The 12,215-nt window shown below is 49.6% G+C and overlaps 1 protein-coding gene across 1 annotated transcript; it reads right to left on the reverse strand.

Annotated features, from left to right (window-relative positions):
- Window positions 1-7,172: 7,172 nt before the first annotated feature.
- LOC101772247 (GDP-mannose 3,5-epimerase 2) lies at window positions 7,173-11,860 on the reverse strand. The gene is made up of 7 exons (XM_004979533.3): window positions 11,702-11,860; window positions 10,617-11,012; window positions 9,803-9,896; window positions 9,573-9,702; window positions 9,346-9,478; window positions 7,806-8,013; window positions 7,173-7,706 (listed from the first exon to the last, which is right to left on the reverse strand). Exons 2-7 carry the CDS (start codon window positions 11,009-11,011, stop codon window positions 7,551-7,553), a joined length of 1,116 nt encoding a protein of 371 aa, XP_004979590.1. The 5' UTR covers window position 11,012; window positions 11,702-11,860; the 3' UTR covers window positions 7,173-7,550.
- Between the last annotated feature and the right edge of the window lie 355 nt (window positions 11,861-12,215).

The following is a 12,215-nucleotide window of genomic DNA, read 5'->3' on the forward strand; positions in this document are numbered from 1 at the left end:
ATTTCTAGGCCCAGTTGGAGCCAGAATGAAGGAAGAGTGAGTCTAGGGAAGCCACGAGTCGGGAGACCCTCAACAAAGAAGCTCAGGCCAGGGAACAAGAGTACCTGCACCGAAGGGCCCAAGCCATGCGTCGCACTCAAGACCTACGCGCGGAGGTGGAGGCACTCCGATCGACCAAGACCCATCGGGAGGCCTTGAGTAAGGGAAGCGTGGGCGAACCAAAACACCCCATAAACCAAACCCTCCCAGAAGGCCATGCTCATCAGAACACCTTCTACGACCAAAATCCTTGATCTCCCCAGGGATTCAAGATGCCACAACAACGGGAAGACCGACCCGAAAGCTTTCATCATGAGCTTTGAGACCGCCATACAATCCATCCATGGAGACGAGGCAATCATGGCAAAAAATCTTTGTGATGGCTGACGGGAATCGCCTGTACGTAGTACACTACTCTCGAGCTTGAGAGGACCTTCTCTTGGAGCTCTAGGAGGTCATGCTTGACAACTTCTAGGGTAACTACGATGACCCGGTCACCTCATGACACATTTTTGCTATGAAGAAGGGAAGGACAGAGACCCTATGAAGTTTTGTCAAGCCCTTCATCCATGTGAAATGCAAGGCCAGCGGTCTCAGTGAAAGGACCATCATCCATGCCGCATAGGAGGGCTTACACCATGGCCCCCTCCGATCCCGGCTCTATTGGCGCCTTCCCGAGACTATGTCCAAGCTCATGTGCAAGTTGGAGGAGTATGCGCGGGTTGAGGACGACGAGCTTCGGGAAGCCTAGATAGGGCTGCGAAAAGATCTCATTGGAGGCCCATCACAAGAAGCAGGAGAGAAGACACCACGACCCTTCCTCAGAGCATCCCTGCAATAGGAAGGACTCCCGGAGGAGACGTGACCATCCATCCCGATGCCCCATTTGGGAAGTAAAGGCTTTGGAGGCCTCAAGGGGAAGGAAAGATAACTGGGACAATTGGAAGAGGGCCTAGGACTCACGGAGGACGTCCTCCTCCAAAAACAGCAAGGCCCGAGGGGAGACAAACCAAACCCACGGGGTTCCTCACGACCATACTGCATCATACATGAGTATTGGGGGGCACACCACCCAGGAATGCCCCACCATCGACGCCAGCAAGGTGGAGGCCGTCACAACCACGTGGAAGCCCCCGACCCCTGTGAGGAGGCCGATCATGCATACGTAGGGGTGGTAAAGGGATCTCTAATTTATCCTAGCAAATTTAAGGATCAGGCTCAATAAGGGACAGGCCATAATAATAGATGATTTTAAGCTAAAAATAGATAGGGCTGAGTTGGATTGTGATGGAGGTATGAGGGCCATGATCCATTACCACCCCTATGCACATGGCACCCCACCTGCCGGTGGCCTGAATGGGGCCACCACCGGCAGTCGCTCCTCATGCCCACCTGTGGCCTAGACGGCTCCATAAGTGGTCCTAGCTCCACCACCCCTGGGGCAGCAGCAGGCTCCCCCACCACCCTCAAAGCAAGAAGCCCCTACCCAAGACATGCAACACGTAGTGGGGTCGCACCGGGTGATCCTTCACATCTCCGGGGGCTCCATTTAGTCGCTGGAATCCAAGAGGCAGCGGAGGACCTACCTTTGAGAGGTGCAGCATGTGAGCTCAGGGACACCTTTTGTGCTCCCTTGCTACGCCACCATCCCAATCACCATCAATGCTGAAGATTGCAATGCCCTCTTCTACCCACATGCCAATGCCTTCATCATCTCCGCCAACATCTCTGAGATGGAGGTCCGTCGAATCCTCATTGACGGGTGAAGTTCTGCCAATCTTCTCTTCGCTTCGGCCTTTGATGCCAGGGGCTTCTTCTGGACCCAGCTCACCCCAGCAAGAACCCCCTTGTGAGGATTTGGGGGGAAAGTCGTCAAAGCACTAGGGCAAATCAAGCTACCAGTCACCTTCGGCTTCGGCAAGTACGCTCGCACTGACGACATCACCTTTGATGTCATGGATGTGCCCTACCAGTACAATGCCATCTTTGGGAGGTGGCTCCTCGATGCTTTCTACACGGTCCCCCACCATGGTTTGTTATGCATGGAGATGCCTGGGCCGCGAGGCACCATTAAAGTACTGGGAAACCAGGAGCTGGCCAGGCTCATCGAGATCAGTCGTGCCCCGGGCCACCGGGAGGTCAACGAGCTGGCCTCGGCCTCGGAGGGAGGCAACCAGGGACCAACCACTACCCGGTACATCCCAAGGGCCCACCCTGAAAGAGAAGTGAAGATCGTGCCACTCCACCCGGGAAAACCAGAACGATCGGTACAGCTAGCTGCTGACCTTACAGAGCAAATGGAGGCCGACCTCCTCACGTTTTTGTGGGAAAATGAGGATGTGTTCGCATGGACCCCTTCCGATCTCCAGGGGATCGACTGGACCATTATCAAGCACCATCTAAACATCAACCTCAAGAAGAAGCCCTAGAAGCAGAAGGTGCAAAAGATGTCCGCAGAAAGGAATGTGGCGCACATGGAGTTCTGCAAGCTGCTAGAGGCGCAGGTGATACGGGAGGTCATCCACATGGAATGGCTGGCCAACCCGGTGCTAGTGAAGAAGAACAATGGCAAGTGGCGCATGTGTGTCGATTTCACTAACTTCAACAAGGCCTGCCCGAAGATGAATTCCCGCTCTCCCGCATCGACCAGATAGTCAAATCTACCTTCGAGAGCGAGCGCCTTAGCTGCTGGACGCCTACTCCGAGTATCATCAAGTTTGGATGACGGAGGATGACGAGACCCAAACCAATTTCATCACCCCATTCAGAAACTACTGCTACGTGCTTGATGCCTTTCGACCTTCGAAATGCTGGGCCACCTTTGCATGGGTCGTACGGCTAGTTTTTGACTACCAGGTGGGGAGAAACTTGTAGACTTACGTGGACATCGTCATCAAAAGCAACTGCGAGCAAGGCCACCTCTCTGACCTATGGGAGACCTTCTCGAACCTCCGTCTTACGGGGCTCCGTTTGAACCCCAAGAAGTGCACATTCGGGGTCCATTCCGGGAAGCTGCTCAGCTACTTGGTGTCACAAAGAGGAAACGAAGCCAACGTAGGCAAGATTCGCACTATCCGGGAAATGGAGCCCCCGAGCAATGTGTGTCAGGCCCAATGCTTGACGGGACGTCTAGCGACGCTGAGACCATTTCATCGCCAGGTCAGCGGAAAGGAGCCCGCTGTTCTTCAAAGTCCCTTAAGGGTCCAACCCATTCCAGTGGACGGAGGAGCAAAAACAAGCCTTCTAGCAGAGGTGCTGACAAGCCCCACCCCAGGCACCCCAGGCACCCCATTCCTGCTATACATAGTGGCAATAGAAGGGGCAGTCAGTGCAGTACTTGTGGAAGAGCGCGCCCATTACGGAAAGAAAGAACAGACCCCGGTCTACTACATGTCTGAAGCACTGGCTGGGGCCAAGCTATGCTACATCAAGCTGGAGAAGATGGTGTATGCCGTCATGATGACATCCCGCAAGCTCAAACACAACTTGACCGCTAATCCCCATCACTATCCCGACATTGTACTCGCTGCGTGACGTCTTCGAGAACAGGGAGGCGATTGGGCGCATCGACAAATGAGCCCTGGAGTTGGCGTCATTCACACTCTCCTTATTGGCTAGGAGCGCCATCAAATCTCAAGTGCTCGCTGACTTCGTGGTTGACTGGACGCTAGTAGCCTCCGTCGGAGGTCCCCCGATAGCGGAACTAGTCTGGACCGCATTCATTGATGGTGTTTGGGGAGCTTCCACAGCTGGGGCTGCTGCTCTTTTAACCACTCCTTCAGGGCAAGAGATCCAGTATGCCGTCCGTTTGGAGTTTCCTTGCACTCACAATGTTGCCGGGTACGAAGCTCTGGTACTCGCATTACAAAAGGCAACAACTTTGGGAGCAAGGTGTCTCCTCGTCAAAAGTGACTCCCAAGTGGTCACATTCCATGTGGAGAAAGAATACCAAGCTAGGTACACTGAATTGGCAGAGTATCTCCAGTTGGTCCAATCATTAGAGCGAAAGATTCAAAGTTTCATTGTCATACATGTTCCTAGGGGATGCCGCTCCCACTGAAAGTCTTCTACCACGTCATCTGTCTCTGCCACCTCCCGGGAGGAGGCAGGGACCTCCCGAAAAGTGACCGCCATCCACAGCGAGGACTGGTGCTCCCCCTATCATAGCCTTCCTCGAAGAGCGATACGTTCGAAGGAAGGTCGCGGGTTAACTCCCAAATGAAGGGCAGACTGAGCTCGGAGGCCATCGACGCCAACTGGCCTCGTGGCCTAGGGCGTCCCAGGAGGCCTTCTGGGACGACGTGCGCCCACCCTGTCGAAGGACTACATAACAACTCTTTTCCTTGCCCCGAGAAAGGAGGGGGGACCTCCTCCACGTGAGGACTCCCCAGCCCCCTTCCTCCTCTGCTATCTCCTCCCCGAAGCTAGCAACATCCTTGACCTCCGCGTCCGGGTGAGGGGGGTCCCACATGGTTTGTCGTCCCCTATAGGAGGCAACGCAATAGCCAGCTCAGTCATCCAATAGGGAAGCAGAGATAAGACGTCCACCTGCAGAGAACTGAAAAGCTTATAGATTCGCTCCCTTTCCTCCTCGTCACTGCTGAATTGCGGGAACAGCCCCGGAACTTTGAACGAGGGGTGAACCCTACGCAAGGTCGAGCCGGACCCTCTAGGAGTTGGCACCGGGGGTGCCGAACGGAGGGGGAGGCTTGGAGAGGGGGCGCCCCTCCGGGACAGCAGGGGGTGACAAAGCACGTGGAGACAACCTGGGAAGTGCCTCCTCTTTCTCCTCGGCAAGCTGCCGCGGAGGGGCGCCCCCCTTTTCCTTGGGCGCACCAGGGGCATTCCACCTGTGCCCCCTCTCCCCTTTGGGAGGCTCTCCAGGGAGGCCAGTAAGCTCCAGAATCTTTACCCCCACTCCCCCCCTCCCGAATCATGAGGATCCAGTTCCCCTGGGCGCCCAACACTAGGAAGCACCGCGCCCTGTGCTCCGTCACAAGGAGGGGACCTAGTAGGTGCGCCGTCTTTTCCTTGATCTCCTCCAAGGTTAGGTCTGCGGGAATCCACAGGTGAGGTCACCTCAAAAGCAACAACAGGTCACGAAGCATGAAGTAAGAGGACTCACCGGGAAGGGTCTACTTTAGCTTCCTCCGGAAGTTGTTCCCTTCCTTATCCATGCAAACGACACAAGGAGACGGGTCATTCCCCTCGACCGGAAACTCCCACCCCTTGGCAAAGGGCTAGATCTTCGCGGCCAGGAACTCCTCCACCAAATCCCGCATGGAAAAGCGCCTGGCGATGCTCACCATGAGCCCCACCCTCGAGTGCAGGCCATCGTCTTGCTGGAATGATGGGAAAGGCAGGAAGACTTCATACAGAATCCAGTTAGAACCCACTGGTAGAACTACCTCGGCAGCCACACGGTCTTCTGCCTCTCCATGTAGGCCTTGGCCGGCACCATCGCCCCCTCCCGAGGGTAGAAAAGGACCTGGCCGTAGCATACCTCCGTCTTGACGCCATCGAAAGTATGGATTATGGAACTTCCGACGGACGAAGGCCGTGTGGAGGTGAGCGGAGGGAGTAGCCCCTTCCGCGCGTAAGGCCCACTTGAAGGTGCTGAGCCGCACGATCGAGTTGGGCTAGACGTGCTGGATCTCTAGCCCGAAGTGGACCAGCACCGCGAGAGGAAATCCAAGCACGGGAAGCGAAGTTCGCACTCATACTGCTCCGCAAAGACCACCACCTTGTCGTCTTGCGGAGTCAGGATCGCCTCCGGCTCGAGAGGACAGACTAGGGCTCAATCCGAAACCAAACCCCTTTCCATTAGAGCATCGAGGAAATCACCATCTACCAAGTTCCGAGGGAGCTTCCAAGTCTTTAGGTATTCTGCTTTACTCTTCTTTGGTTCCGGGGCATCCCTCTCGACAGAGGCGGCCCTCTTCGGAGCCATAAGTACGGATCAAAGGGAAGAGTTGGGTGCAAGAGCGGGTCAGGGGGGGTAGCGGGATGGAGAGGAGGCGAAGAAAATGGCGATGAACGGGCTGACCCGCAGACCCCAGGGTCTGTATTTATAGGCCAGCAAGGGGGCAGAGGCCGACCTGGCGGGGCGCTGAAGTCTGCACGTGACGTGGCGAAGACGGACCGCCACAACCAACGAAGGGCCAACACATGTCCCGAGGGGTCGTGTCGCGCACTAAGGGGTTCACAGCCCCTCGCATCCCGTTGCCACGGGGATCCCATGTAGCCTAACATATTTGCCCGCTCGTTGTAGAGGGCTGACAATAAAATGGTGAGGTTGAAGTATGGAAAAAAATGGTGAGGTTGGGGAACTTCACTAGTCTTGGACAACTTCATGAATTAGATATGGCAATGGGTACCCAAAAAACGAGTACCTAATGGGTTTTACTTGTACCCAATAAGAAGACGGGCGTGGAAAATATCTTTACCCATGAGTATACTAATGGGCAAAATCATCTACTCATCAAGTAAGCGGGTGCAAGTGTGGGTACATACTACTCATACCCGCAAATCCATGGGTAAAATATACCTGGCTATAATATGTTATAAATTTATAAGCTTGCACGTTATTAGTGAAGGGTGACTTAATATTGATAACAAACTAATAATTTATGATTTATTAGACTATTACTTGGTTAAAAAGGTTAATTATCTTTTTCTATTTATTACTCAAATTTATTGAGGTGTACTATTATCATGTGCTATATTCACGAGTTTAGCGCCAGTATGCTATCGGGTATGGGTGTGGGTATGGGTATGGGTAAGAACTTGTACACGCATGCGGCTATGGGTATTTTAGCGGGTAAGAGTTAGATTTGGCGGGTGTGGATATGAATGGCATTAGTGCATTACCTAGCGGGTATATGCCCGTTGCCATCTCTATTAATTATGGAACGGAAGAGTGGGAGTCATGGACCTGTCACTCTGCTCAGTAACTTTCTTTTTTACAAATAAAATAAAAATAAAAGATTGCCCAGAAGAGACGGCCATGCTGCGAGGCGCTGCTACCTCATCCGTGCATCAAGCGTTTTGGCGCTGCTATCTCATCCGTGCATCAGGCTACGCTGGTACTACCTTGCTTCAAGACTGCTTTGAGATATTTGGCAAAGTAGATCTGATCAGATGGAAATAGTTAGCCTTTATTTTATTCATTGCTATTGTGAAATAAACATACACCGGTTTACATGTGTGGTCCCTACAACACCCTATCGTATGAAGTATAGACACAAAGAAGAGAAAGAAAAATATGGAAATTACTATAGGTGTATGGACGGGGTATTTTGTCAGAATGTTTTGTATCTACTCCAAATTTGGATAAATCCCATAACTTTCTGATAAGATATCCGCCATCCAAACAGTCCCTTGGGAAGTTCAAAGTGAATCAAGAAATGGTGTAGGTGATGACAAGAACCATGACAACTGAAACCACTGGGTATGCTTGGTATATCATGCTCTCTGCCCAGGCCTTGAGTGGCTGACTGGCTGTGGCAAGGTCACTCCTTGCCATCGGCAGCGCGGAGGGAACCGAGCTGAACAGGGGCCTGTGTCTGCACGACCTTGGATGAACCATAGACCGACAGATCCATGCCCTCAGCCTTCTCCTTCTCAAGCTGCTCCTTGATCCAGAAGTATGTGATCCTTAGTCCATCCTGCAGGCAGAATTGAATTCACGTGATGAGGATAAGATTATGTAGGTGTAAATTCAGGACCTGAAGCAATGGTTTTATGTGTGAGATTTGGTAGAGTACCTTCAGCTTCATGGTCGGAGCCCAGCCAAGCTTCTCCTTGATGAGTGTGTTATCTGAATTCCGCCCTCGCACACCCTCCGGTCCAGGAATGTGGTGGATGGGCAGCTGCTTGTTCTCAAAGCTGAGGACTATCTCAGCCATCTCATTCATGCTGACCATTTCATCACTTCCAATGTTTACAGGCTCACGGAAATCAGACTTTGTTAACCTGATGCATTGACAAAATAACAGCTTATTTCACCATATAAGCATAACTGCAGGCACAATTATTTCCCCTAGAACCAATAGCTATTCCACATCACCATTGGTATTTCCTCGTTCTGAAAGACTTATTTTCACATTCATTTGAACCAAAAGAGAATTAATTATAAGTTACGTATGTCTTTTTGTAGAACATGTGTGAAGTAATGCAAGAAGGGAAACAAGATTTACTAGCTTATTATAATGAACTCTTTAATGAATAATATTTACTAGCTTACTAATTACCAGTGTTTCAAAGGCATCGCCTAGGCGTCCGGGCGGACCCGGCTTGCCTTGGGGAAACAGGTCCGCCTTGTCGCCTAGGCGACGCCTAGGTGATAGGTCGCCTTAAAAACACTGCTAATTACTTTTATATGTTGTGCTGTTTTTCAACTCTGGTCTCTAATGTACAAGCAGAGACAAAGGTGATGACAGCAACATATTTTATGAGCTTTGGAAAATCCTTGCCGCAGATGTATATGGCTTCAAGCATAATTATTCAAAGCTCAAAACTAAATGGTTCCATTCACCTTTTTCAATTTATTATATAGGTTATGCTGTTTTTCAACTCGATCACTGATATTTCAAGCAAAGACAAAGGTGATGAAAGCACAGACTTCCTAAGCTTTTGAAGATCCTTGACGTAGATGTATATCAGTATATGGCTTCAAGGATATTAATTCAGAGCTAAGGAGCAAAACGCAAAATTCACTTAGTTTTTGTTTTCTACAAAATGTTGTGCTGTTTTTCAACTCTGATCTCTGATGTTGAAGCAGAAACAAAGGTGATGACAGCACTGACTTTGTGAGCTTTGGAAGATCCTTGCTGCAGATGAACACGGCATCAAGGATACTTATTCAAAGCTCAGAAATAAAAATACAAAATTAACATTTGTTCATTATCTTGTGACTATATTGATCGAAAACACCTGGAAGAACAGTATTTTTGGTAGAATGCATTGTTAGGTTGCAGTATCTTCTAGAACTTGCAACATAATTTCTGAAGAGCTGATTAGTGATAGTCGGGCCTACAAAAATTTTCCAAGAATGGCCTAGCTGAGACCCATATAAAACATGTTGATAGCATATCTTTTCTGTTCACAACATCTATTTTTCAACAGAAATTTCAATGGCCTATAGAAAACTGCATGTCTAAAAGAGACAACTAACCTTCTCTTGGAACTAAATTATCCATACTAGCAAGACCAGATTGATGTGAAATATGATTGATCTTAATCTAAGATATCTGAAAGAAAAGGTAAAGTATTGAACTAGCCAAAGATAGATGAAGTTTTACTTACCTAAGGACACCCTCGACACATTCATCAATAAATGTGAAGGATCTGGTTTGCAGACCATCGCCCCACATCTCAAAGCGCCCAGTGGAGGTTAAAGCCTTTCTGCAGAAAGCAGCAGGTGCCTTCTCCCTTCCACCTATAGGTAGCCAAGTAATAAACATAGGTCAACAACATTTAGAAAAAAAAACTAAGAACAACAAAATATTACTGGTTACCAGATAGAATCTTACCTTTCCATGTCCCAAAGGGACCATATATGTTGTGAAAGCGACCGATCCGGCACTCAATGCCAAAATCCTTTGTGTAGTGCTTGCACAGTTCCTCAGTAGCAAGTTTCTCCAAGCCATAGGCATCTTGAGGCTAAAAGGTATGCATCATTAGTTAGCATTTTTTTTACCATAGTAGCTAAAGTAACTGATAATTAACACAGAAGCATGAATCAATCTGGATGGTTAAAAACCTCTGCAGGCCAGGCATCTGACTCCTTCAAGCTAACTACAGTCTCCAACTGCTTAAATTCAGGGTAGATACAGGCGCTTGATGCATAAAAGAACCTGCAAGGGAAAATATACAGAAATTACAACACTTTGTTTTAATACAAAAGCACTAAATGAAATTCCGTGCCATTTTTCAACAACACTCTTGTTTAATTATGCAAAGGTTTGATGCTTATTTTTAGGTCTCCCAAATTTGATGCTTGCCCTGTATGGTTACAAGGGAGAACAAATATGAGATCCTGTTTGGAAGTTCTTATTACTAGATAGGTGGAGAAAAAGGTCAACTATAGCACATAAAAGAGGGCACACATATGCACTAGCATCATCAGCTCAATGCTCATCGTAAAGGCCCGCCAATGCATGTCAATCTAGCTAAAAAAAGGCTATCTGCAGCATATGCCCTGCATAATAACTGTACTATAGTACTTTCCTGTAGTGTTGTTTAGTGTCATCCACTAAACCTAGCTGAAACCACACCAGTTAAGACTTGCCCTATGTGGGCTTGTGGGCCGATTTGAACCCTTTGCATTGTATCCGAATAAATGATTCTGCTTTGAGATGCCGGTGCAGATGCACGCATAGCAACTGCAATAAATTTCCACAGTATGGTAGTTAATGTAGAGCATTTGTTCCTCAAATCTAGGAATCTAGCAACTGCACTTGAAGGTTTTCTCATTTAACTAATTTAGTGTCTGCATACCTTAACAGTTAAAATCCAGCTTCACAAGGGTGATTAAAACATGATAAACAAAGAGCCACCAGCAGGCAGGTAGTTACCTCTTGACGCCATTGATTCTAGCAGCCTCGAGCATGTTAAAGCTGATCATAGTGTTGTTATACATGATGACAGAGTGGTTGGACTGGATGAACCCCATCCCTCCCATATCAGCAGCAAGGTTAAACACATGGTCAACCCCCGTGGTCACCTTGAGGCAGTTGTCCATGACCCTCAGGTCGATGAGGTGGAACTCATGGCAGAACATTTCCTCGGTCATGTGCTCGTTCTTCTTCCAGTCAGAGGCGATGATGTAGTGGCCCTCGCTCATGAGGCGCCTAGCGATGTGGGAGGCGATGAACCCGCCAGCGCCCGTGATGGAGATCCGCAGCTTCTCAAACGGCCAGTATGGCTCCTTCTCCAGCTCCGCGTACGTGTACTCCTTGTTGAGCGCCATCCTGCACAAGCCAAAGGTCAAGATTTAGGATGAAAAGCTACTCATACAGAATCAATTATGACCTCCTATGGCTCATGGGCCATCAGCACGACCCCCAATCTTTCTAGGAAAACAAACTTCCAATGTTCTTCTCGGAACACAGGGGCCAAAGACCCGGTTCCGTTCCCGCTAAAACAAAACAGAAGTATGAAAATGACCCACAGCAGCCATGCTCTTTACAGCGGTTATATCAACTAACATAGTCGACTCTATTCATAGGATTAACCAACAGTCAGTAGCGCCCACTGCTGAACAAGTAGTGTTGCACCTGCCCAAGTTCATACTAGCAACTAAAAACACCCCCTAATACGTCCTATGGGTCAACGTTTATCAATCTTGCGCAATGGACATGAACAAAGATTCGGATCTGATTGGTCTCGGCGAAGGATTCAACTCCTACAGCAATAGAATCCATACAACCAGGCAAGCAAGCCGGGGTTCCTCTCAAAACCAAGAATAGGAGGGCGCCGGCCTTCCAGGACACACGAATCCGACCCGCGGCACTCGGCGCCGACGAGGTCCCCCGGCGACGGCTTCGAGCGAGGCAACCAATGCCAACGCACGAGCGCGCCACCCTGAGCCAAGCCCCCAATCCTAGAACCGCTGCAGGGAAATTTCCCCCAAAAAGAAAGGAAAAGATGCCATCTTTACCTGGCAAACGAGGGTGGTAGCCGCGCCGGAGCGAGATTCGAGAGCGGAGGAAGGATATAGGAGCAGCTCGCCGGATCTCCCTCCCACCTCCGGCCGCTCTTAAATACCAATGGCGAGACGACTTCGTCCCGTGGAGGTGGAGGGAGCGTGGGGTGGCTTGACTCTGAACCGGAGGGGGCTTATCTCGTTTTTTACACAACGGTCCCTAAAAGTTGAGTTTTTTCTGTGCACGCGCTATAGACTTAAAATTTCGAACGCATTCGCTGGGATTCAGCTAGGATCTGAAGATTAGGAGGGCCAATCATATGATTTCCTTCATAGCAGGGGGCCAAATTCTCCTCAATCTCAATTCTCAACAGTAGGCTAGGATGACAAATTCATACCAGCGACAGAACGTGATTCTGCTTCCGTACCATCGCTAAGGGGGCGTTTGGTTCCTTTGCTTATTTTTAGTAAGTGTCACATCAAATGTTTAGATACTAATTAGAGTCGCTGAGGAACGTGATGCTATCTC

The sequence above is a fragment of the Setaria italica genome, chromosome VIII, assembly GCF_000263155.2.
Source record: "Setaria italica strain Yugu1 chromosome VIII, Setaria_italica_v2.0, whole genome shotgun sequence".
Lineage (NCBI taxonomy): Eukaryota > Viridiplantae > Streptophyta > Magnoliopsida > Poales > Poaceae > Setaria > Setaria italica.

Coding starts and splice junctions, on each gene's coding strand:
- LOC101772247 (XM_004979533.3), bottom strand. CDS start 11,011: ATGGCGCTCAACAAGGAGTACACGTACGCGGAGCTGGAGAAGGAGCCA. Junction 9,897..10,616: donor AGAATCAATGGCGTCAAGAG/GTAACTACCTGC, acceptor TTTCCCTTGCAG/GTTCTTTTATGCATCAAGCG. Junction 7,707..7,805: donor CTCCGACCATGAAGCTGAAG/GTACTCTACCAA, acceptor TTCTGCCTGCAG/GATGGACTAAGGATCACATA.